This window comes from Vigna unguiculata, chromosome 3, assembly GCF_037176805.1.
Source record: "Vigna unguiculata cultivar grain cowpea cultivar isolate G323 ecotype 2 chromosome 3, ASM3717680v1, whole genome shotgun sequence".
NCBI classification, from domain to species: domain Eukaryota; kingdom Viridiplantae; phylum Streptophyta; class Magnoliopsida; order Fabales; family Fabaceae; genus Vigna; species Vigna unguiculata.
In genome coordinates this window covers 48,910,304-48,937,526 of record NC_140794.1, presented here as the reverse complement: position 1 = coordinate 48,937,526, position 27,223 = coordinate 48,910,304, and the positions used below count along the sequence as shown (strand labels likewise).

Genomic DNA, 27,223 nt, shown 5'->3' with positions numbered 1-27,223 from the left:
GTAGTACATGTCATGTTTAATCAGTAAATTTAATTCAAGTGCTTTTAATATAAATTAGTCAGTTAAGTATTTAAAGAAAAAAAATCTGCCAACCATATTGATCACAGGTTTTGGTCAGATTCCTGTTAGGGGACACTGAATTGGGAAAGAAAACGGGTATTTATGTATATGTATGTGCTAACTGTGTGTGTAATAGCGTTTAAAAACTGAGAATTTAAAATGTTTGGTTTAGTTGCAGAGTGTGGTGTGAAAGTGAAGAAATTACAACCCGGTTTGGTTTGAGAGTTTAGGTTGTTAATGTTTAGGGCAATTATTTGCAGTACAGTTTAGACAGAATGATTAAGTGCCACGTAAGCGAATCGAGTCAGGTACCGCGCCGACAAAACCATTGAACCTAATTCGAAACAAGAAGAAAGAGAAGAAGGAGAGGTTAAGAACCATCCACACCTACTTTATTTATCACAAGAACTCATTCGCCTCTCCAATTGAGATTAGTCACCGCATTATTTAATAATTATTGTTATTCATTTATGCCTTTCATACACTAATTCTTAACCCATACAATACACATCATACACAAACACTTATCATTATTAATACTACTCTGAAATCTTAAGGTGGTTCATGTTACGGGCATGTTTGGGGTTGAATTACCATGGTAGAATGGAGGAGCTGCCAGGGGCGTTTGGAAGCAGCGCCAGTTTGGCTCTCCGATTGGGTCAAACAGTTTTTTCCACAGCTTCCCTTCTCTTCATGTGTTTGGATGTTGATTTCTACGGTTACACGGCTTTCTGGTATATCTCTCTCTTTTCTTTCTCTCTGTTTCTCACTCTGATTTTGTCATCTTCTTCATCTTCTTCATATGCCCTGTTCGGGTCTTTTCTTCTTCTGTCACTCACTGCTTCACCAAATTTGGTAACTTTTGCCGATTTCGTCATGCCCCATCATCTGATTTTGTAAAGGGTAATTGATTTGGGGGTGCTTTTGTTTCGTGATGTTGAAGTTTTATGTAGAATTGAGTTTGGGATCATGTATCTGTGCTTGTCATGAATTGTTTCAGAAATCTAAGTGAGGGAGGATTTATGTGAGTTTGTGATTGGTGTGTCAGAGAGTGATGTACTGTGGGCAAGAAACACGAGTAAAGGGAAGGGGGGATTGTGAAGAAAGTGAGTAAATTGAGTGGCCAATTCAATTAATTTTGGGGGTTGCACACATCCATACCAGTTAATGAATGGGTTTCTTGGTCATTACTCCCTTTTTCTTTCAAAGAATTCACATAAATTTTCTTTACTTTAATAATTTTTATTTTTATTTCTATATCGCAATAAATACATATATTTAAACCAATAAAAATTAAGTAAAAGAATAGGGATATAAATGATAAATAATTAACTAATATCATCTTAGATTTTGAAAATAACACTGAAATAAAAACAAATATCTTTAAAAAAAATTATACTTCAAAACAAATCGAGAGACTAATAACTGGTTATAGAAAAAAGTTACATTTTGGAATGGTGAGTTCCTTCGTATCTGTTGCGGCTGATCCGTTTTTTTCAACTTTTGCATTGAAATGCCTTTATGAGACTTTAAGGAGGGTTATTGGAAACATTGAATATTATTAGGTTCTGATTTGTGGTATGGGGAAGTGCACATGTTTATTGGTGAAGATAAATAAGATTGAATTGGCATTTAGTCCATTGCGATGTTGCTGGCATAAGCTGGAGAAAGTCGTCATATTTTTTCTTTGGGGCATTTAAGTAGAAAAGATAAAAATGAATTATTTGAAAGTTGTTTTTGTTGAAATGAAATCCTTTTGGATAATCGAATGCATTTCAATGTTGACGGCACTGTTTTTTCGTTTTTCACTTCACTGTTTCTTATTTTCGTAAACCATATCCGTGTAATGCAATTTGATCGCAATTATGATAACTATGATACTGGCTTAATCGCTCTATAATTTCACTTCAACATGGTTTGATAGTGATAACACGACATAATTAGAGTGGTTGTTGTTCATATAGAAAACTTGCAGAAGGTAAAATTGGAATTGTGTGGGGGTTTATCCTGTTTAGGTTATCTTCTAAGCATAGGCTTGACTGGAGATTTTACCTTTGTCTTTGTTTATGCTATTCACAGCTATTTGGTAACAGTGATGGGTTTGGTAATTCCATGGAGCATAACACTGTTGGTTGTGGATGCATACTCTGTCTTCATAAAATGTTTACCCCTCCAGCGAAGACTCGTGATGATAGTATTTTTGGGGGACATGGTACGTGCAATTTGTGACCTGAAAAACTTGTGACCTGAAAAACTTGAAGTGTTTGGTGTTTCCATGCTATAGTAATGCACTAATGATATTACAGTTTTTGTACACTCCAGATTTTGTCGTATCTGTCATTAGCTGCAGCATGTTCAACAGCCAGTGTCACAGATCTGCTGCTTGATGCCGATCGATCCTATTGCCCAGCAAAACTGTGCGGTAGATATCAACTATCTGCTGCTATGGCCTTCTTGTCCTGGTTTCTTTCATCAGCCTCTTGTCTGTTTAACTTCTGGCTTTTCCCTTCTTTGTAAAATCTACCTTGCTTGCTGTTCATATCTGCTCCAATCAAAAAGGGTGCAAATGACGAAGTCATTTGCTTTTGTAAAGATATTTTTTGTTTCCATGTGAATAAAATTATCATGACTATACCCAACAATGTAATAATTACTCTTCCCACCCAAGACAAATATCAAAATGTGATATATAATGATAACTGTCAGCTGTCAGTAATCAGAAGAAAAACTTTCCATTAACTGTCCTGTATTTTGGAGTTTTGGAGCAGAGGCGATGGAGCGATTGTTGAAATAACGGGATAGATTGAATGAAAGAAGGAGAAATGATTTCTGCTTTTGTTATCATATGCTTCTATTTGAATGAAGTATTCCTATGCTAACGCTAATGTTAGCAATCTATCATTGAAAGTTACGGAGAAGGATGATTGGGATTTTCCAAAACAACAAAACTAGAATTCAACAACATAGTAATGAGCATTAGAATAAAATTTCTTCAAACTTAGCAAGAATTTGTGAGAAACATTGACGGAAACATAATACAGAGTTAACACACTAAAGGATTCTACCTTCAACCAAACCACAAACATCTTAGCGTACAAATTCTAGCAATTCAAATTTCCTGGGTGGAGGTTCTTCTAGGAGGATATCCTTATTTGCTTATCAACCATCAATCAAAATACTTATCCAACTCAATTTTCTAATACTGAAAGCACATCTTGTTTCTCTGAACAATTTAGTCACTTTTCATTTATATGACCAAGCCTTGAGTTCAGAAATATGTCTCCATATCCATCTCATCCACACTACATTCAATCCAAAAACTTTAGTCTAATAAACATATAATTTTATTCCCTTTGATCGTAACCAACTTATATTTGGTGAATTTCCATTTTCTAAAGCCAAATGACTTTTATAACTAATATCATTTACTGTGTGCATAGAAATTAAATTAAAATCAGCTTTTGGACATGTTTATCTCCTACCAACAACAACTACATTTCATTGTTGAATTGCAAGCACAAATCACCAATACTAATCTTGGATTCATCATAGTCCATCTTAAAAACTTTGAAATCACCTAGAGTATAAAATGTGAAGAAATTCTTTCTGGTTGTGACACAATATAACACCAGTATCTCTGATCATATATAAGATTAATTAGATCATGGTCACTAAGAATAACAAAATCAATCACTAGTTGTAATAATCACGTAATCACTATCATCATGATCTTTGTCATATATTGCTTCCCTTTCTTTTGTTTATTTTTTTTTTCATTTATCTAAATAAAAAAGTTCTTGTGTATGTGTTCCTACATTTTACATTCTTCTACATAGATTTGGAGTTATTTTTGTTTTTATCTTTAGTAATTCAATTATTTCCTCTAATTTCTCCCTTTATTTTTAACAACAAATATTAATAGTGATTTAAAATATCTTGTATCATTCTTTTCATCTCTTCATCATGAACACTCGTTTTTTTCATTTTAAAATAAATATCACCATTGGACACTATTGTAAGCAACACATTCTATGTCGGGTCTAAAGAGTTTATTGTGTCTGTTATTCTGGCATCATAGAAGCGGGTGATATAAAATATGTGTGTTTTTTATGATGTTGAGAAAGACTAACATAGTAAGTTAAACTTACCATGACAAATGTTCAAATATGTGTCATAATATATCCAACTTATTATGACATGGGTTAATAATCTTAACATATTAAGTTGACTTATTATAACATATATGTGAACACCTGACATAGTAAGTTGACTTACTTACTATGACTCATATTTGAACGCTTGACATAGTAAGTCACACTTAATGTGACATGGGTTGATAATTTTGACATAGTAAGTTGACTTACTATGGAGCATATTTGAACACTTGACATGGTAAGTTTTGAGGTGTTGGAAGACCTGACATAGTAAGTATCAAACTAACAAACATGATAAATATTTACTATGGTGAATTTTCCAATAACATACATAATAACTTTTCATAATAATTACAATTGTGTTACCACACTCTCACTTATTATGTGAGGTCCATTACATTGGTCATAATAAGTGTCATTTTCACTTATTATGTTAGGTCCTCTACACTGACACAAAAATTTTTCATATAATTATAATTGTGTCATCGTACTCCATTTATTATGAAAGATCTATTACAACGGTAATAATAAATTTGTCTTTTTCACTCATTATGTTAGATCCCCTAGCCGACATAATAAGTTTTACTTTTATTATAAAACATCATCGATCAACTTATTATAACAAATGCACTACATTCGTCATAATAAATCGTCATTAATTTCTCTTTTTTCCGTTAATGAAAGATAATTCTAATTTAAAATATGAGATAATTTCGGTCACTCAAATCTTTGGACCATTTATTTTATTCCTTTTGGGATTAACCCTCGTCCCATCTCCTTTTTAAAGGTATAAGATAAGAGAACTACAAGAGTAGCATTGAAAATACATGCGTAAGAATAATTTTGCTTAGAAATAATATTACAAAAGTTAAAAACAAACATGGAAACATTTTGTGACTAAATACTCTGAAGAATAAAAGAAAAGTAAATCTTAAAATATACACCTATTTATGTAAGGATATATCTTTTATATTGGTGGCGAAACAAACAAGCACTTAGTTACGGGTCCAATAACACTCCATTATGCCTGACGAGGAGCACAAATATAGTATATTGTTTTGACATGTTTCTTGCTAGCTGCAGAATTTGCCTTGGTGGGTTCAGTACTTGAGTGTTGGGCTTTTCACTTTGTCTTTCAAGTGAATTGGTGTAGAGACATTTTGGCTAACACACTTATGAGAAGTTGCAGTTGCCAAAATATTAAGTACAAGTTTTAATTTTCAATTACTTATATTTTATAAGTTACCACGAAGCATATTTCATTGATTTATTTAAAAACTAAAATATAAGAAATTTCTATAAAAAAAAATAGAATGGATCACATTGATTTTTTATATATTATTTTGTTAAGAAGTGAACTTCAAGTTTACAAAATCGATTTGTAAGGTGAAATTTGTATCTACATTTAAATATTATAAATTTGTTTTATTTCTAGTTGATGTGGAATCTCCAATACATCATCTCATCTTAAGACATATTGAGCGAAGACATCAATGGGTGGTCCGATAACAGGTGATAGGATAAGTCCAACAAATAATAAATCTCATTAAGATAGACTCAAACTCATGGGTTCTGAAACCATGTTAATGAGTAGGCTTTAAGCCTAACTCAACTTACAAAATTGACATATAAGATGATATTTGCCTCGTCTTATCTTTAGTTAATGTAAGATCTTCAATTATGATGGTATCATAACTATTTTTACGATATTATATTATGTGTCATATATTGCTTTTTTTTAGCATTCATTAGTTCTATCCTTTCGGAATATCTCAATTCATATATCGTTTCATAATCATAATTAAGAATATTCCTGCAAGTTTTGATGCTCGATGTTAAATAATCACAGAGGACTTTGGAGACCAAATGAAAATGGGATAAGAGAAGATAACCCCTGATTGCAATATAAATTTAAGGTATAAATACTTCGAAAATCTATTTTTACTCCGAGAACATGATTCTATTGTCCATTTTCTTTGATAAAATACGACACAACATTACTTCTATATTTTAACTTTAATTCCTTCACAAATCAAAAATCCTAAGTTCTTTTCTTTATTCCATTAGATTTTCCACTCGGTTCACATTCTGTAATTTTTTTTCCCCAATTGTTATGATCTTTGTCTATTATAATATTCTAAACATTATCCTTCAGTTTTTTACTTCATTTGATGGTGGTTGTGTGCGATAAGTGAAACTTAACATTTGTTATGAATATCTGTAATTTGAATTTGAACTTTGTTTCTCCTTTTTAGCATTAATTTATACGTGTAGCATAAAATATTTAGTTGATTATTTATAAAATAGTAGCCATCCTAATTTCCACTATCCTACAATAGCTTTGTTAGAGTTGGGAGTGTTCGGCTATTCAAGATAGCTTTTTCAAAGTTGGCAACTATTTTAGACTATTCAAGATTATTAAGTAGTTAAGTGCCGAGAAATTAGGGGGAGTAATCCGTACCCCACCACATCCAACACATTTCTTAACACCCTAGTTTTACCATTTAACAATTTTCATTGCATTCTATACTATAAAAGTAATATCATGATTTTATTACGTGTATTTGAAGACAATTATTCTTAAACATTTAACATTGATTAAAAATACGATTAAATTACACTTTGGAAATAAGTATAAATCTCATTTAACAAATTAGTTTTTTATAAAGTTGAATTATATATAAACTCAATATATATACAAACAAATAACAAAATAAAAGTTCCAACAAGTTCAAAATATGTTAAGCTTTAAAGCTTTTAGGGCAAAGTTGCTCGCTCGAACTTCGTTTTCGTTGTGTCAAATGGTTATATATAATAATATGTTTTTCTCATAAAATAGTGAGAAGACAAGGTCACTGCCATGGGTAAATCTGTCAGTGGAACCACAATATAATTTTGTTTTTCTGTGTATTATTTATCACATAATGTTGACATATTCCAAACACAATGTGTAGTGCTTCCCTTTCACAACTTAGCATGCATAGAATATATAAAATTTCAAGGAAAAAGAAGATTGAAAGCACCACTTTCTTTAACCTAGTTTTTAATACTTGATTATATTGTTAGATAAAGTGTCACGCAAGTTTCACTAAATAATTTGTGTCTATTTATCCATATATTAGTTGGGCTAGCTAGAGATTTTGGTTTAATAAATAATGAGGTATGAAAGAGAAATTAAGAATTATGAAGAAGAAGAAAAATGATAATGAATAGCCTTTCACCCATCTCGTCGTGATCTCTTAACCTCGGAGCAAAACATGCCACTTTGCTTCCAATGATTCAAACTCTTATCCATCATCACCGTATAGTTTATTCATAATAAAACAATGATTATTACAATCATGACATGTCCCTAACGTTCATACACTAGGTCAAGTTAAGTCTGAATTCATGTTTTGTTATTGAGGGGCCCTCCATCTTACTCAATAATGAAGATCATAATCTTCCAAACATTGATACTTGTAGGCTAAATGAATTGGATTTTGAATGAGATTAGTCTTAAGAAGCATAATATTCCTCAACAACCGGCAATAACACATTGCAACATAATATTATATATTATGTGCTTAAGACATGAATACAAACAACAAAACTATCTATTTAATGTCACCCTATTAGATTTTCAAAGCATTTTGACGTTTTCAACACAAGGACAATGTATGTTGTTGGGTATATCTTCGACCATATCATATATTGATTATAAACTTGGCATTGTCAGTACTTGGAAACTTCGTTTCTCCTCAACATAAACAGAAGATGCACACAACGCCGAATCAAATACACAGCGACCCTTTAGATCACAAAAAGTAAGTAATTATAATATTGTTTTGGGTTATATATGATTATTTACATTGCCAAAAAAAAAGTAATAATTGTTGTTACTACCGGAAAAAAAGCTTTATGGACTTTGAGTGAACTAAGTTCTGCCTTAAGAGAGGTTGTCATGATGTTATCGGAAACTGAGGAAAGATCCACTTGTAAAAGAAAATTGATTACTCAAATCATTAAGTGCAAAGATATATCATGTACAAAATGAGTATTACATTGTATTTATATATAGGTCTCTTTAAACTTGGACTAAGATGTACAAAATATGTCAAAAAGTAAACTTGGACTAAGATTGATGGGCAAAGGAAGGGACTAAACAATGAAAAGACGAAGGCAATGACACTTGTAAAAACGTGGAGAGTTGTTCTTTACGATTTTTGCTAAAAAAGAGGTAAGTTTTTTTTCTAATTTTAAATTATCTTTTTATAGAAAATTCAACTTTGAAGTTAACGTAGAGTTTAGATCTAGATATTATTTTTGTCACGTTTGTGATTTTTTAATTTTTATGCTCTAACTAATTTATTATCCAAAAAAAACTAAATTTTAATCTAATTAATAATTTTGTAAAAAAAATATTTTTAGTCAAGATATATGCAAAAAAAACTCATAAAATCCATAAATCAAAAAGTACTGAAAACTAAAATTGGATTAAAGAAACACATTTATAGTCCAAATATAAATACAACAAATATAATAAAAACAATAGCAACACAAATAACAAGAAAAAACATACTAATTAAAAATGAGGAGAAAAAGATTGGTGCACACAGACAATATGAGATTCAAAAAAATATGTCAAAACACTTAAAAAAGAATTCTAGAATAGAAGAAAGTAAGAAGAAGCAAAAAGAGTCACAGAAAGATAAAAGAAGAAAATAGAATCAAGATTGATTATAAGAAAATAAAGATAACTAATAATTCTCCTTTTTTTTTCGTAAACAAAATTATATTTTACTAAAAAAATGTTTAAACTCATTAAATACATTTTTAATACCAATAAAAATTAAGAGACCATAATAATAATTTAATTAAATTTTATTCTCAAACATAAACTTATAATTAATTTAATTGAGATATATTAGTACTAGAAAAAATTTTGAGGCCTTTTTTTCTTAAACATAAATTTATAGTTAATTTAACGCTCAATTACTACATGAGTTCTTATTTTTGTCAAGAAGTATCAAGCTAGTCCTTTAGTTTTTTTTTTCATCTTAATTTGATTCTGACTTTTTTAATTTGATTCAATTTTGTCTTGATTTTTTTAAAATTGATTCAATTTTGATTTTTGTTACATTTATAGTGATTTTTTTGATTTATTTTATTTTATTTTTAAAACTTTTCATTTTATTTTATTATTTCTTTTTACATGTGTCACTTCACAATTGTATCACGTGGCACAATCAGTGTGAAGTGACTGTGACAGTAGCGGTGATGTCGTGACAGTGTCGCGTGAAAATAATATCAATTTGGTCTTTACATTTGTTTCTTAGATTAAATTTAGTCCTAATTTTTGTAAAAATTGAGCAATGTTGTCTCTTTCCAAATTAAAACAAAGTTTATTTTTTGTATAAATCTTATGCTGATATTTTTATTAAATATTTCTAAAAATATTTTTAAATTAACTTTCAAATCTATAGGAAATATTTAGGACAAGTTACATGAGTAAATTGATATGGACATAATATTTGAATTTTAAGAAACTATACTATTTAACTTATTAATTTTAATTCATTCATGTATTTTTTTATTGCATGATTTGTGTATGGTTTCTCATATTTTATATATATATATATATATATATAATAACCATATTCAAACTTTAACTAACATAATTTAAAATAAATTTATTTAGATTTTAAAGTTAGTTTAAAAATACTTTCAGAAATATTTAAGAAAAATATTAATTTTAGCAAGAATATTAGTGTAAGATTTATATAAAAAATAAATTTAGTCTAAATTTAAAGAGATTATAAAACAAATATAGGAATCAAATTGATACTTTATCGATGTGGCACTATCATGACATTACTACTATCATGTCACACTTACCTCATCATACGTGACACAATTGTGAAGTGATAAATGTAACAAAAATCAAAATTAAAAAAAAAGCAATTTAAAATACAAAAAAAAAACAACTTGAAATGTGACCCTACTTTAATATTAAGGACCAAATTAAATCATTTTAACAAATATTAGAACAAAAATTGAATCAGATTAAAAAAGTTATAACCAAATTGAGATAGCAAAATTAAATATATTTTTATAGGTTAAATTTAATTAAAATTAAAATTTAATTTATATATTTTTAGTTTTAATTTAATTTACATTATATTTTATAACTTTTTGTAATTTTATTTTAGATTTCATTTTAAAATCTATAAATTATTATTTTTTAAATATTTGTAGGTATCCATGAAAACTCGTGGATCAGGTAGTGGGTAGACACTATTCATGTCCGACCTGATTTGTTGTTTTCCCTAATAATTACTAATGGATATCTAATAATGAATGTTTATCAAAAATTTGTGGTCATTGTTAAATATCAACAGATTTCGCAATTCACTACTAAATATTTTTGACAACCACTTCATTGATTGACGAATAAAATCATATTATTGATGAATTTTTCTTATTATCAATAAATTGTCTCCATTAATAATACATTATTTTTCTTGCATCGTACATTGTCACCATATAAGAGTGAGATGATGTCAAATTTGAAATAATAATTTTTTTTGTCTGTTATTTCTTTTAATGTACGAAGAAATCATAATAAGCTTTAGGAGAAAAAAGAAGTAATAAGATGATAAAAAAATGAAAATTTATAATTAATTTGATTAAATAATATTAAAGATAGAAAGTGATGTTAATTTACAACAAAATAATTATGTTTATTATCTTTTTCAAATGACATTGAATGTTGATTAACGAAGTCCTAATTAACCGGGCTATTAGTACTTAATAAATAATAAGACAGAAACTTGATGGACCCATAGATGACCTTAAAAGGGACCAAACCAAACACACCGATTGAGACGACGAATGTAAGAGAATGAATGGAAAAGGCCAAAATGTTTGCTGTCATTCTCACCAAACAAACAGTCCCTAGATTACTACCACCGTATATCAAAACAACGCGGATCTTTAACTTTTTAACTGTTTAATACACGTAATATATACGTACAACACCATATATTTCTTCTATCTTTTAATTTTAATATACCTATCTTTCAAATTTTAAGTCTTATTCTTTGGATGGAATAGTTTTTTGTTGGTCATTTTTAAGTGTAATACAATTAGTACATTGAGATAACACATTAAACATCATTCGTATAAAGAACTAACTTGAAAACATATCTTACATTAATTATTACTTTCAAAGATTATTGAAACTTGGTACATAGTGAAGTGAGATACATTTTAAAAAATATGAGAAAATATTATTTATGTTTTCTTATTTCATTCATTTTTTATATTTTTATATTTTCTTAATCCTTTTCTCACTATAATTGTTACACTTTATTATAAGAGTAGTGTTTATTTTTGAATTTGTCCGTTTTTACAAATATACATTGTTGCTAAGACAGTATTATTATTTTTTAATTCTAATTTAAACTAAATGATATCTTGTCTTGTTGGGTATTGGGCTCCTTCCTATGTGAAGAAAAGACCCAAAATTTGAGAAGCTCATGTCTCACTTAAACCTAGTAGAGAGGAGGCTATAAAATAAAGAGAGAGGCAGAACAATAGAGTCAGAATACATTGAAAGCCCTAACACATAGAGGGAGAGGTAGAGGGAAAATTCTGTTCACGTTTTTCACAGAGCTGTCACAGTAAATTCGGCGCTGCGGATTCGTTCACCGTTGGATCGGGCTGAAATTTTTACAGCAGGTTCGGAACTCATTGCTCTTCATTCTGACCGGTCGGATCTTTGATACGAGGTCTGAGTTGAGAGATATTAATTTCGCACTGCAGCAGTGATTTGTAGAGGTTTTCCTCTCTTGTTCTTCTCTATTTGAAAGCTTTGTTGCTTTGTTATTTGGTTGGGTGTTGGCACTAATTTGTGCTATTGATTGAGACTCTTTTGTACTCTTGTTGATCATAGTGGAGCTATTTCTTTGGTCTGGACGATTCGTGGTTTTTACCCTTGATTTGAGGGGTTTTCCACGTTAAAAATCTTGGTGCCTTTATTTGTGCTTTTGGTGATTTATTATTGCTGCTCTTTGATTATTGCTCCTCATAGATTCTTGCAAGTTAGGAAAAATTATATCCGCTGCATTCTCTGGTATATTGTTTGTTGTTGTTTTCCCCATAAAAGAGTGGTATCAGAGCTCTTGGTTGGGCTATATTTACTTGCTTGAATTATGGAGGCAAATGCAAAGATGGTTGCTTTGAATGGTACAAATTATCATTTGTGGAAGGGCAAGATGAAAGATTTATTATTTGTCAAGAAATTGCATCTTCCGGTCTTTGCTACACAGAAGCCAGATTCTATGTCTGAAGAAGAATGGGACTTTGAGCACCAACAGGTATGTGGTTTTATTCGACAATATGTTGAAGATAATGTTTATAATCATATTGCTAATGAGACACATGCCAGAGCTTTGTGGGAGAAGATTGAGTCTTTGTATGCTTCTAAGTCGGGCAATAATAAATTGTATTTGTTAAATTGCTTGATGAATTTGAGGTACATGGAGAATTCTTCTATTTCTGATCACTTAAATGAGTTTCAAGGGCTCCTAGATCAATTGTCAAGAATGGGCATAAAGTTTGATGACGAAGTTATGGGATTATGGTTGCTTAATACTCTACCAGAGTCTTGGGAGGTATTTCGGGTTTCAATTACGAACTCTGCCTCGAATGGTGTTGTTTCTTTTCAGATGGCAAAAAGCGGTGCTCTTAATGAAGAGATGAGAAGGAAGGCACATGGTTCTTCATCTCAGTCTGAGATGCTTGTTACAGAAGTTAGGGGGAGAAGTCAGAAAAAGGAACATAAAGGTGGTAGAGAGAAGAGTAGGAGCAAGTCCAAGTCAAGATACAAGAATTTAGAGTGTCATTTTTGTCATAAAACTGGGCACATTCAGAAATATTGTTTTAAGTGGAAAAAGGAGAACAAAGAAAAGAAGGGCAAACAGAGAGAGAATGATCATGATGATGATGATCGTGTCACTACTGCTACAGATGGTGATCTTGTTCTTCTTCGTGACTTTGAGTCTGTTAATCTTGTATCTAATGAGAGCATGTGGATTATTGATAGTGGTGCTACACTGCATGTTACACCTAGGAAGGAGTTCTTCACATCTTACACTTCTGGTGATTTTGGAGTGTTGAAGATGGGTAATGATGGTGAGTCTAAAGTGATTGGTGTTGGGGATGTTTGCCTGCAAACCAACATGGGAGTGCAGTTGTTGCTTAAAGGAGTCAAACATGCTCTGGATGTCCGTTTTAATTTAATCTCTGTGCAGTTGCTTGATGATTGTGGTTATGACAATCACTTTGGTTCTAGTAAATGGAAGCTCACTAAAGGTAACTTGGTTATGGCCAGAGGGGAGAAACAATCTAAATTGTATTGGACTAAAGCTTTGGTTGCTAAAGACAGTGTGAATGCTATGTATATGGAGGCATCTTTGTGGCACCAGAGGCTTGGTCATATAAGTGAGAAAGGGCTTAACTGCTTAGCTAAAAAGGATGTGCTTATGGGATTGAGAAATGCAGAATTGGAGAAATGTTCTCATTGCATGGCTGGTAAACAAACCAGAGTATCTTTTAAGAAGCATCCACCCTCAAGGAAGTCAGAATTGCTTGAATTGGTGCATTCTGACGTTTGTGGCCCATTAAAGGTAAAGTCATTTAGTGGTGCACTTTACTTTGTTACTTTTATTGATGATTGTTCCAGGAAGCTATGGGTCTATGCTCTTTAGTGGAAAGGTCAAGTACTTGAAAAGTTCAAGGAATTTCATGCTATGGTTGAGAGGCAATCAGGCAAGAAGCTGAAATGCATCCGTAGTGATAATGGTGGTGAGTACCGTGGACCTTTTGATGTTTATTGCAGGCAGCATGGTATTAGACACGAGAAGACTCCTCCTAAAACTCCTCAGTTGAATGGTCTAGCGGAGAGGATGAACAGGACCTTAGTTGAAAGGGTTACATGTATGCTTTCGGAAGCAAAGTTGCCTAAGCACTTTTGGGGAGAGGCATTGCTTGCAGCTGTGCATGTTATTAATCTCAGTCCCGCAGTTGCTTTGAATACTGAGGTGCCAGACAAAATTTGGTTTGGTAAGAATGTTAGATATGATCATTTGCGTGTCTTTGGTTGCAGGGCATTTGTTCATGTTCCTAAGGATGAAAGATCCAAGTTAGATAAAAAGACAAGGCAATGTATCTTTATTGGCTATGGTGAGGATGAATTTGGCTACAGGTTTTATGATCCTGTTGAGAAGAAGCTTGTTAGAAGCCGTGATGTACAATTCATGGAAGACCAGACCATTGAAGACATTGATAAGGTGGAGAAGACCACACCCGAGAAAGACAGTAATCTCACTGAGGTGATATACCTGAATCACCTCAAGTCCAACTCAGGAGGTCTAATAGACAAAAACAACCTTCTACAAGGTATTCCTGTGATGAGTACATAACCTTGACTGACGGTGGAGAACCTGAGTGTTTTGAAGAGGCTTTGGATAGTGAAGAGAAGAAACAGTGGCTGGATGCAATGCAAGATGAGATAAAATCTTTGCATGATAATCACACTTACGACTTGGTGAAATTGCCTAAGGGCAAAAGGGCATTGGAAACTAGGTGGATTTTCAGGGTGAAACAAGATTCAAATTCTACGCTTCCAAGGTACAAGGCCAGATTAGTGGTGAAAGGTTTCAGACAGAAAAAGGGTGTTGATTTCAATGAGATTTTCTCACCTGTGGTGAAAATGTCATCCATCAGAACTGTGCTAAGTTTAGCTGCTACTCTTGATTTGGAGGTTGAGCAGATGGATGTGAAGACAGCTTTCCTTCATGGTAATTTGGAGGAAGAGATATACATGAAGCAACCTGGTGGTTTTCTTGTTAAAGGCAAGGAAGATTATGTGTGTAGACTAAGGAAGAGTTTATACGGTTTGAAGCAGGCTCCAAGGCAGTGGTATAAGAAGTTTGAGTCTTTTATGTGTGAGCAGGGTTACATGAAGACTACTTCTGATCATTGTGTCTTTGTTAAAAGGTTTTCTAATGATGACTTTATTATCCTGTTATTATATGTTGATGACATGCTTATTGTTGGGAAAGATATTTCCAGAATTGACAGGTTAAAGAAGACACTTGGTGAGTCTTTTGCCATGAAAGACTTGGGAGCTGCTAAAAGGATTCTTGACATACATATCTCACGTGATAGGAGAGAAAAGAAGATTTATCTATCACAAGAGCAATACATTAGGAAGGTGTTGCAGAGATTCCAGATGGAAAATGCTAAAGCTGTGAGTACTCCTCTTGCTACTCATTTTAAACTGAGTGTTAAACAGAGTCCTTCAAATGAAGTTGAGAAGACCAATATGAGTAGAGTTCCTTATGCATCTGCGGTGGGCAGTTTGATGTATGCGATGGTGTGTACAAGACCAGATATTGCACATGCTGTTGGTACAGTTAGTCGATTTTTGTCAAACCCAGGTAGAGAGCATTGGAATGCTGTGAAATGGATTTTGAGGTATCTTCATGGTACAGTTGATATGAAGCTTTGTTTTGGAGGTGATAAACCTACTTTGATGGGTTACTCAGACTCAGATATGGCTGGGGATATTGATTCCAGAAAGTCCACTTCGGGCTATTTGATAAAGTTTGCAGGAGGAGCTGTGGCTTGACAATCAAGACTACAAAGGTGTGTAGCGTTGTCTACTACAGAGGCAGAGTTCATTGCTATTACTGAAGCATGCAAGGAGGTGTTATGGTTGAAGAAATTCTTGCAGGAGCTTGGTTTTAGGCAAGATAACTATTCATTGTTTGTTGATAGCCAAAGTGCTATCCATCTTGGTAAGAATCCAACTTTTCATTCTAGATCCAAACATATTGATGTGAGGTATCATTGGATACGTGATGCTTTGGATGCTAAGTTGTTGGAGTTGGAAAAAGTTCATACAGATGATAATGGTGCTGATATGATGACTAAAGCATTGCCAAGAGGAAAGTTTGAAGTTTGTTGTGAGATCGCCGGTTTGGCGGTTATCTCCACATAGTTGTGAGGGGGAGATTTGTTGGGTATTGGGCTCCCTTCCTATGTGGAGAAAAGGCCCAAAATTTGAGAAGCCCATGTCTCACTTAAACCTAGTGGAGAGGAGGCTATAAAATAAAGAGAGAGACAGAACAATAGAGTCAGAATACACTGAAAGCCCTAACACATAGAGGGAGAGGTAGAGGGTTGGATCGGGCTGAAATTTTTACAGCAGGTTCGGAACTCATTGCTCTTCATTCTGACCGGTCGGATCTTTGATACGAGGTCTGAGTTGGGAGATATTAATTTCGCACTGCAGCAGTGATTTGTAGAGGTTTTCCTCTCTTGTTCTTCTCTATTTGAAAGCTTTGTTGCTTTGTTATTTGGTTGGGTGTTGGCACTAATTTGTGCTATTGATTGAGACTCTTTTGTACTCTTGTTGATCATAGTGGAGCTATTTCTTTGGTCTGGACGACTCGTGGTTTTTACCCTTGATTTGAGGGGTTTTCCACGTTAAAAATCTTGGTGCCTTTATTTGTGCTTTTGGTGATTTATTATTGCTGCTCTTTGATTATTGCTCCTCATAGATTCTTGCAAGTTAGGGGAAATTATATCCGCTGCATTCTCTGGTATATTGTTTGTTGTTGTTTTCCCCATCATGTCTTAAGATATAAAATTAAAATTATTTTAAATTTAAATTACATCTTTGTGAATGTACTGATATTTTCAAGTTCAAATTGAATTCGTTTTCTTAAAGTCAAACTTGAATTCTTCATAATGTGACATATTTATGTAATCATTGATAAATAGTTGTTTTTAAAACTTCAATTGAAAAATTGATATTAATTTTGACATTAATTTCAACTTTAATAATTGCAGAAAAATGTTTTCAGCTTAGTCATAGTACAATAAATCGTTTTCAGTAGTTCCCTACTATCAATAAATATTCTGACAACACCTCGTCCATTTGTCCTAAGTGGTTATTCGTAAGTTACATGGTAGCTTGTTTTATAGATATTCGTGTTAGGTATGAATATATTGTAAAATTATAATGAGTTAACAATTAAAATAAAAGATAAAAAATAAAAATGAAACCGATAATAACTAATGATGCAATTTTATTAACTGAAACAAAATTATGATAAAAATCTAATTGTTGACTAGTTTTCATTTCTTAATATACGTAACAAAAATGGGTCTCCTAATATACCTTCTTGTTTGCAAAATACTAAAAAATTGTGATTTACATACTATCCTTTATTATCTCTCCTTAAGCATTAAATTGTTTTTCTAGTTTCATATTTTGAAGGGACGTATTAGTAATCTTTTAAACTAATCATAAATTAGTGATACAAAATATTTTACTCGTACAAAATTTGGTTTAATCTAGTTCCTCAACTTTGAAAATGTGTGGATTTAGTCATTTTAACCAAATTTCATTAAGTTTATTTGACGTTTCAAACATGTTTCATGATAGTATTTGAGTTTATTTACACTATTTAACACACTTTCACTTCAATGTTAGCTGAGAAATGTATTTGAAACGTTAAATAAACTTAAAAAAATTTAGTTTAAAGGATTAAATCCACACATTTCCAAATATGAGGAACTAAATTGGTTCAAAGTTTTAAAGATAGACTAATTCCAAATTTTATTAAAATTTAAAAGATCAAAAACATATTTAACTTTTTTTTAATGTAGAAATTTATATTATCTACAATTATACAATAACATATTAAGATTTTTTTACAACGTTATTTTAACTTCAATACCGCATAACGCTATCAATAACCAAGCTGTGAAACCATAGACCAAACACGATAATAACTTACAAACTAAAATAAAAAATGAAAAAAGGAACAAAACAAGCAATAAAAAATTATATAAATTTACTAAAGAACACAAAATTATAACATCTTTCTCTAAATTTGAGAGAAAAAAAAATACTTTCTCTCTTAAAAATGCGAAAATACAACTATTAAGAAAACCTTTAGAAAAAAAACTATTTTTTCATATTTTTTCTCCCAAATAGTATAGTAGAAGAGTAAAGAAAAACAAGAGAAAGGTAAGTTTTAGTGTTTTACTAAAATAGTATTATGTTTCTTTTATAATAAGAAAAGGGAAACATTTAATGAGATTTCAACTAAAATTTCACTGTTTTAGATTGATATAATGCTCCAAATCATGTAGATGACCTCCTGAATTTTAAAATTAATATCAAGATATGACTCACACACCTTAATCCACATACTTTAAATCCAAAGTTATCCCATTTGTATATTATAATAATAATTATTATTATTATTATAAACGAACCAAATATCCGACATCTAAATAAGCATCCAACATCTCAAAGAAAATAGTTTTATTTAACAAATTGTTTACATTTGATTACTTGATGTAATATACATATATGTTTAAAATTTTATTCCTACACAAAAAAAGAAATTGAAACAAGTTTCTGTACTTTAGGACGTTTAGAATCCACTCCCATCGATTTATCTCAATGACAAACCTAAGAAGTGAGAAAATGCCAATAATAGTTCCTCTTCATGGGAAAAGAAGAAGCAAAGAATATGAGAGGTGCTATGTGATGAAGCTGGAAAAGGTATTTTAGGTAAAAATGAAAGAAGAAATTGAGTGAGAAGAAACATGTCACAAAAGTCCAACTCTTTATTGGAAGAACTGGACCTACATTTCACTATTATGTCTTTCTTTTGTTTTGTTTTCCAATGTTTGGTCCTCACCTCTAAATTAAATTCACTTAACTGTGTCTACTCCACTTTCAGTGGAAAAGGATGAGGCAATCTATAGCATATTATAACTACTGTTTTCAAAATAAATTTAATATAATTATTTTAGTATTTTATTTATGAATCTGAAGATATATATTTTCCCTAATTTAATTGAGTGTCACTTTCTCTTCCTATTTTTATTTTTCTTATAGAAGAAAAGAAAAACGAGAGAGATGTCGATGGCTTCACAGTTAAAGATTGAACTGAAAGCGGGATAAGTTAAAATGAGTGTCATATACACGAACCCAATCTCAATATAATATCTTATATTCTTTTGCTTAAATGATGCGTTATGAATAATATAAAATATTTATACTGATATTTTTTATATTATTGTCTTTAAAATTTTGTATTTAATAATTATACATAATGTAAAGTTATATATATATTTTACCTATTCTTGTGTTGATTACAGTCACACCCAAATTTTTACCCACTTGTTTTAATATAACTTTATTATTACTAAATAAACATTTTAGATGTCTAACTAATTTGTTACGAATCAGCATGCTAATCCTAAAAGTAATAAGAACAACACTGTAACGAGCATTATCCAAAACATTACGTAAATCATTTTTATGCAATACTTATTATTTTTAGAATCTGTAGACCCGTTTTCATTTATATAATGAATCCACATAATTTTATCTAACGATAAAAAATATTATACTAGCACAACATTTATATCCAGGTCCTAACAATTAGGGTGAAATGAACAAACTTTAGAAAAAAGTAAAAAGAGAAGTAGAAAAGAATATTGCTATAAGAAAAATAATAATATTTTATTTTATTGAATATTATAGTGTAAAACTAGAAGCGGCAGGAAAAACTCACACTTAAATAACAAAATGAAATAAATAAAATAAATAATAAAAACTTATAGACATGTTCAAATAAATACATGGTAAAAATATAGTTTTAATTGTAATAACATTAAGTAAGAAAATTAATCATTTTAATAGACTTTTATATATATATATATATATATATATATATATATATATATATATTAAGTATGTTATAAAAAAAATTAGATATATTTTTAGTTCTTAAATATTAATGTGAAATTAATATTTGTTGATATCTAAAATTTTAATATATTTTCATCATAAAATTTTAAAAATAAATTATAATTAGAACTATATTTATCAAAATCAATTTCGCATTAAAGTATGCATATTTAACACGAATCATCGTTCCTTCTGAGTTCACGTGAAAGAATCATGATTCTTACTCATTGTCTGCCGGAAAAAAGAAACAGTAGATACAGTTAATTTTTTGACGTTCTAGAAATTTGATGAAAACTAACTCATAAACCGGTGGAAGCAGTTTATTAGTTTCATAAATTACCTAACAAATAATACACTGCATTAACCTTCCTTATTTTGTTTTTTATGATGATATAGATGCTAATTTAATTAAACTACTAATTTATTTTTTCTTCTCCTTTTTTGTTATTTCAGGGTTTTTCTTCCCGAAAGAAAACACAGGTGATTGATTTGATACTGAGAAAATAATGTCTGTTAAAGGAAGAATTGATATAGTGCGTGTAGTGCTATAATAGGTAATTGATTAAAGAGAGTGGAATTGAGTAAAACCAGAGGCGTGTTGCGGTGTTACCTCGGCGCCTACTGTATAAGATGATTTGCAGTGTTAACAGTGTGAATTGCAGGAGGAAGCACCCCACACAGTAAAGAAAAGGAAAAAGAAAGAAACATGGCAACAACACATACGATAAGTGCATAGAAGGCACCAAAATCTGGTACCAGTCCCTCTCTCCGTAAATACTACCTCACTCAACAACACTTCATGCACCACAACCTGTCACCAGCCTGTAAACCCATTCCCATTCTCCTCCCAATGCATGCACAACATTTTTTATTAACAATTTATTCTTTTTAATTAATAAATTCCAATATTAGAAAGAAAAAAAAAAAAGGTGTTCTCACATAAAATTATATAGATTGATCACTTGTAAAATAAAAGGGAATTAATGAAATTGATTTGTCTTTGTAATTAATTAAAAATTAGTTGGGGGACCAGAATTAGTATTTATAATTAATGTGATAAAAGTTAAGAGTCGAAAAGGTGGGAAGCAAGAGAAGGCTGGCTGGCTCTTCCGAAGACTGGGAGTCCTATAAATAGAGGAATAAACCTTAACACCGTGTCTCCAATTAAGAGTTGGAAACAAATAGCTACCCCTACAAGCACAATTTGACTCCTCCCTCTTTCCTTCTTCTACATGGGAAATTGCGTGTGCGGCCAAACCACCAAGGAGCCCACGGCCAAGCTCGTCGTTCACGACGGCCGGATGGAGGAGTTCTCCTACCCAGTCAAGGTCTCCTATCTCTTGCAACTCTACCCCACGTGTTTCATATGCGACTCCGACGAGATGGCCTTCGACCACGTCGTAACAGCGGTTCACCACGACCACCAGTTAAAGCTTGGCCAGCTCTATTTCGCGCTCCCGCTCGACCGCCTCAAGCGCCACCTCCCTCCGCAAGAGATGGCCGCCCTAGCCGTCATCGCCAGCTCCGCACTCGCCAGGTGCGCCGGCGACAAATGCCGCTCTCGCCGCCAACAGAGTCTGCTTTTCCCCTGCGAGGAGAATGCCACACCTGGTGGGAAAGAGGCGCCGGACAGTCGTGCCGCCGCCGATGCCGCTGATAACCGTGTGGCGAGGAAAGGAATGAATAAAAATGGCGGTGTGAGGGGGAGGGGGAAATTCACCAGGACGTTGAGTTCCATACCGGAGCAGGGGTAGTTTCGGAAGAAAAATAAGACGTGCTCGCTGGGATTTTGTATTGCTGTATATATATATTTAAAAGAAAAAGAAAAAAGATATATTAATTTTTGAACGTTGTAGAGTTGTTTCATGAGAAACAACCATGGAGGTCTACGCGTTTAATTAATTATTTAATTAAAACCGGTGTTGTTAAAGGGCTAATTATGTGAAAAAGCCTACTGTAATTCACTTATTATACTAACTTCATTCTTAGGAAAATACTAATGTGTGTTTTCTTTTTATTTTTACCTTTTCTTCATCTCTGTTCATTTCCTTTGAACTTTACCTATTCACAATTCATTTCAGAACAAATATATGATAACTTTTACTATTTCACTCATGTACGTTTATGATGTACTTTTCTTTTTATTAAAATTGTACAGAATCATATGTAAGATTTGTTAACGAATCTTGTTAAACAGTATCTTTAAAGAAATAATTATGAAATTAAAAGTTTTTTTTTTTTTGTACTTCAATAAAAACTCTCCATTCCTAGTTTCTCAAGGAGATTTGTCTTTGTCGAATATGAGATGAAATTGATAAAATTAAGGTTTGTTAATAAATTTTACTCTCACGGCCTATGAATAAATGTTCTGTAAAATGAAAAATAAATCATAATTTTTTTTTCATTTATACCTAATAAGTTGTTCATTTTAGTTTTTGCAATATTTACACTCTTAGTAAGTTTCAATTTAATTTTGCAATGTATAATATCAAATAATAAGGTCAGGTACTTAACATTATCATTCACTTTCAACTTTTTAATAGCGAAAAAGTTTATGTCTAAGAGTATTTTTTTAATATTTTTGTTAATTTAACTTAGATATAAAACTTGTTTCTGATTAATCATGTGATGATTCGCTTTTCATTCCAGGCTAAGAACAGAGTCATTGGCGATGGTCGATTTTTGTAGGTTATTTCAGAGGAATTCTAGAATATGAGTGAAATTAATTATTGTGTAAATGTTTCCAGGCAAGTGCCTTCCACCTTTGGAGAGGGTACTTCATTGGAAAGTTTAGAGACCGAGAAACTAGTGAAAATTTTTATATCCTGACATTTTTCATGTTAAAGTTCTGTAAATCTTTTTAAATTCACACAGAAAAAAATATTTAGAAAACCAATTCATTAAATTCGTACGAAATTAAAAATTTTGGTACTGAAAGAAAAAAAAATTGAATATTTTAAAAGGATCATCAATAATTTAGTAGACACACAGCTATCCAAATTAATTAGTGTGTTTGATACAATGTGTTATCATATGATACAAAAGGTAAATACTAATCTATATTACATTTGCATTGAACGTTGAGTCTTGTAAACTATTTTAAATAAAAACTAATCGAATTTTAAACTATTTTAAGATTCAACATTTTATACATGGCAATAATAATTTGTATAACTGATTGAAAATTTACATTCATTAGACAAGGTTAACATTACCAGTTCTTGAAATGCTTAAGCCATGGTTTGGTAACTCGTTGGTTCACATGGACAGAACAATAAAATGAGTGCCTATCGTACCAAACACTGCTTCTATCATACCAAAAAGGGTCTACCATTTCTTTTATCCCTTTGTTGTTAAATTACTTAAAACACATATATTTCCCTCTTTTCATCTTATCACTAAACACTTTCTTTTCCTTTGTGTCTTTCTCTTTTCACTTGAGTGTATACACGTAGGGCATCAACTTATCATCATTCAATAAGAGAATTTTTGTACGCATAGTTTTACAACCCCTCTTTATTACAAGAAAGAAAAAACAGAGACCAAAAAGTTATAACGATAAAAAAGATTTCTATAATACCATCAAAATTTGTGATTTATTTTGCTTAATTTAAATATTTTCTTCTTTAAACGATCGAAGATTCCTTTTATAGTGAGGAGTGACTGTGACATATGAAACATCTTGCCAGAGAAGTGTTACTGAAAACTCTCAACCGCACAGGCGTTTCTACTTGAAATTTGAACGTAAAAAGAAAGTTAACACAAAAAGAAAAAATTCCACCCCTCATCCATTTCATTTTTATTTCTCTCTTATTATATTCTTCATTCCATTTATCGTTTTCTCTCAATCTTTTTCCTTTTACTTATCTCTTACCTAATCTTTGGGAGGACATAACATTTTCCGAATTAAAAATGCAGAGCGAGAAGCTTCCTTATCCTTAATCAGTTGTGACACCTGGTTGAGTAAGTGTAAAAATGGATAAACCTCACACGTAAAATGCAGTAAAAAACAACATCAACAACAGAAGCGAAATTAATATTTGAAGAAAAGAAGACGGAAGTGTTATATTTGGGTCGGTTACATAACATTACATTACACCTAAGAGATAATAACGAAAACAGAAACCTAGGTATACATCATCTACATAGAATAGGTTGAAGAACAGGAACTTATCCTCGCATATTTGTCAAGGGTAGAAATGCCAGCGACAAGGAAATCTGCACAGAAGACGCTCTTTCCTTGTTTTGGATTTTTCCTTCAACATGCATGAGCGGCTTCAGAGACACTGTCACACTGGTGACTACACTGTATTTCGTGACAAAAAGTACAACAACAGATCTGCTACAAATAGTAATCTAGTTGTGCGTGTGAGAAAATACACAGAAAAAAGGTAAATGATGAGGGTTGAGGAAACCTATTGGACAAAGGTTAGGTCTATAAATGAATGTGCCAAGTTATCAGATAATCTTTTCTTTAAATATTTGTGTATATGAAAATATATAAAATAAAAATTAGGGTTTATAACAAAAGAATTAACGCGTAGAATTTGGCACTTATATATACGCGGTTTGTTATTAAACGCAAAAAAAGGAGTGAGAAGGCACAATGTTGGCATTAGAAAGAGTCGCTGTCTGTGATAGAATTTTTATAAGTACAGCTGTAAAAAACGTATACAGTAGTATCGGGGTACGTAACTAACTACATAAATATGTATAGTAATGAATAATAAGGTTGCGTTTTGGTATATGGTTAGTGAATACGGAAGAGGGTTTGGTGAAGTAATGAGATATTTAGATTTGAATTTTGCGATATGTGACAGGGAGTTGCAGAGAAACAATGGAAATGGTGTGTGTGCATGGATGGTTGGCACAGCACGAATTTGCAGGCACTTGTTTTAGCGTGTTGAAGACATGAAAATGACGTATGTGACGACTCACTATGTACTGTATTTTTTGACCTGATTTGAATGGAAGCTGCTTTGCCCTGCCGTTTCTTTTTCTTTCGCTCGTTTAGTTTAAGAAGGAGCAGTAGCTACCATGACTCAAAATCAATAATAAGGACAAAAACAAAGATTCTATTTTCAACCATTCTTATATTAACCCTCTCATTATCTCCGATTAATACAAACATTATGCTAATAACTAAAAAGGACTTAATTTTTTTTTTATTTATTAATTTTCTTCTGATAAAAAATTATCTTTCTATTTATTATAACGCGTTTGGTGCATGGTAATGAATGCCCTGGGTGGTGAACTTGTGTTGATGAGTAATGACAGATCATACAAATTTATGAAATGAATCATATTTATGAACATTTAACTTTCTTCATCATTACATTTCGTTCGGACAATACTATACGAGATGATGGAATTTCATAATCAGGTTTTGTTTATAATACCTTGAGTTTGATGCCAGTAAAGCTCATATATCGATTAATAAATGATGCGATATCATCAAAGGAAAATAAAAATTAATACTGGGATGAACAGGTCAAACTTCCAAATTTGAACGTGTGATGGATGCGTAAGTCACATATGTATTTAAAAACCCCAATGGAACACGTATTTGATAAAAATAATGAAACTACATAAGCCGGAGAAAGACATGTGATAATCGAATTTAACGATAGAAAGAAGGCAATTAAGGAAAATTGAGTGTAGCATTGAATTTGTAAGAATGGCATTATGTTTATATACATATATAGGCACACACAGGGTGCGTCATTCTCCGTATCAACGAACTAATTATTTGAAGTTGAAGATGATACATGCATGAGATTGGACCTTTCAGCAAAGAATTTAAGAAAGGAAACATGATATGAATGAATATGTGCATAACTCGTTGTTGGTTTTAACATTGATTATGAAGTAAAGCCAGCTGGAGGAGGAATCCGATGTTGATATCTCATAAAAAGACTAGCATTCATTTAGTGCTCCATATTTGGTTCAACCTTTTGAACCTTCAAAGGTGTGTTTGCAAGAAATGCATTAATATTGTGTTTATGAGGAATTGTCATGCATTTTTCTTGATTTCGTGCCAATGAAATTTACGCTTTCAACTTAATTTTTATTTACAAGAGAATTATAAAAGAAAATTTGTTAATTGTGATTAAAATTTGGGTAGGAAGTAGCACGTGATATTAGTTGTTGAGTTGTTGTCCACTTGATCACCAACAAGTGGGAAAGGCAATTTCTCAATCAGGACGAACATTTTTATAATTAAAAGGTACGGCTCCTTCTTCTGTGGTCCTCACTACTCACTCACTCCACATAAGTTTGTTTTTTTCGGCTGTGAAGTTTGGGAGAAAGTTACATGTTTCAATGGTAGAAAATGATACAAGATAAATAAAAATTACTTTCTATCAACTTAAAATCATCGTTTATTAATAATATTATTAATCATTTTGTGAATTTTTCTGACACTAAATGTTAATTATCCAAAAATTTATATAACATGTGATCCAGCATTAATACATATCATTGAACACTGCAGACAAGAGTGGTCCTAATATAGACAATTTGGCATTAAACCTAGCATAACCTAGCATGGTCCAGAAACCTGATTTGGAAGGAGGAGGTGGAGCAAGAGTGTTTTGCCTCCATCATCTCTATCTATCTATATAAGCGTTTAAGATGCTCCTTCTTTTAGAGATACTTACCTTAGTTCATGTCTTTTACCCTACTGTGGTAGTTGTAAGAGGTTAAATCTTCAATTCCAGGAACTGCTTCCCTTAAAAGAGTTGGGGTCTGTACATGGTTTTCGCTTAATAAGCCAATGTCAAATTTCATCATGGGATGGAGACTCTTATCTAATTTACTATAAATATAAATAAATGATAACTATAAAAGAAATTATACATATCTAAATAATTATTTTTTATTTTTCAAGATTTTTAAACTTATTAATAATTTAATTAGAACTAAAAATTTTAACTATTTCTTTTTTAGTATAAATAATTATATTGTCGATAATAACCTTAAGATAATTTCTCTTATTGAACAATTAGATTATTAGCATCATAATTCAGAATATGCAAAGATATTTAATTTATCTTGTTTTCATATATAACTTATCTTTTGTCATTTTTAAAAACTGATTCTATTTTTTTTATTCTTCAAAATGTATACCTATTTAAAAAAAGCAGTTTAAGACTAAAAAATAATTTATCGTAATCTAATA

The 27,223-nt window shown here is 31.4% G+C and overlaps 2 protein-coding genes and 1 long non-coding RNA gene across 3 annotated transcripts; all 3 read left to right on the top strand.

Annotated features, from left to right (window-relative positions):
- The first annotated feature begins 427 nt into the window (after positions 1–427).
- On the top strand, positions 428–2,694 carry LOC114176186 (CASP-like protein ARALYDRAFT_485429). The gene is made up of 3 exons (XM_028061138.2): positions 428–794; positions 2,140–2,272; positions 2,383–2,694. The coding sequence occupies exons 1-3, from the start codon at positions 625–627 to the stop codon at positions 2,575–2,577; spliced, it is 498 nt and encodes a 165-aa protein (XP_027916939.1). The 5' UTR covers positions 428–624; the 3' UTR covers positions 2,578–2,694.
- Positions 2,695–21,189: 18,495 nt separating this feature from the next.
- LOC114177253 (uncharacterized) lies at positions 21,190–22,149 on the top strand. Its single transcript, XM_028062526.2, has one exon. It carries the CDS (start codon positions 21,276–21,278, stop codon positions 21,795–21,797), a length of 522 nt encoding a protein of 173 aa, XP_027918327.1. The 5' UTR covers positions 21,190–21,275; the 3' UTR covers positions 21,798–22,149.
- Positions 22,150–25,664: 3,515 nt separating this feature from the next.
- On the top strand, positions 25,665–26,806 carry LOC146887923 (uncharacterized). Its single transcript, XR_014993440.1, has 3 exons — positions 25,665–26,011; positions 26,168–26,269; positions 26,537–26,806. It is a non-coding gene; the product is annotated as an uncharacterized LOC146887923 (long non-coding RNA).
- The last annotated feature ends 417 nt before the right edge of the window (positions 26,807–27,223 follow it).

Excerpts from the sequence above, each read along its gene's own strand:
- LOC114176186 (XM_028061138.2), top strand. The coding sequence starts at position 625 with ATGTTACGGGCATGTTTGGGGTTGAATTACCATGGTAGAATGGAGGAG. Across the intron at positions 795-2,139 it reads TACGGTTACACGGCTTTCTG|CTATTTGGTAACAGTGATGG; the intron begins GTATATCTCTCT and ends TGCTATTCACAG. Across the intron at positions 2,273-2,382 it reads TAGTATTTTTGGGGGACATG|ATTTTGTCGTATCTGTCATT; the intron begins GTACGTGCAATT and ends TGTACACTCCAG.
- LOC114177253 (XM_028062526.2), top strand. The coding sequence starts at position 21,276 with ATGGGAAATTGCGTGTGCGGCCAAACCACCAAGGAGCCCACGGCCAAG.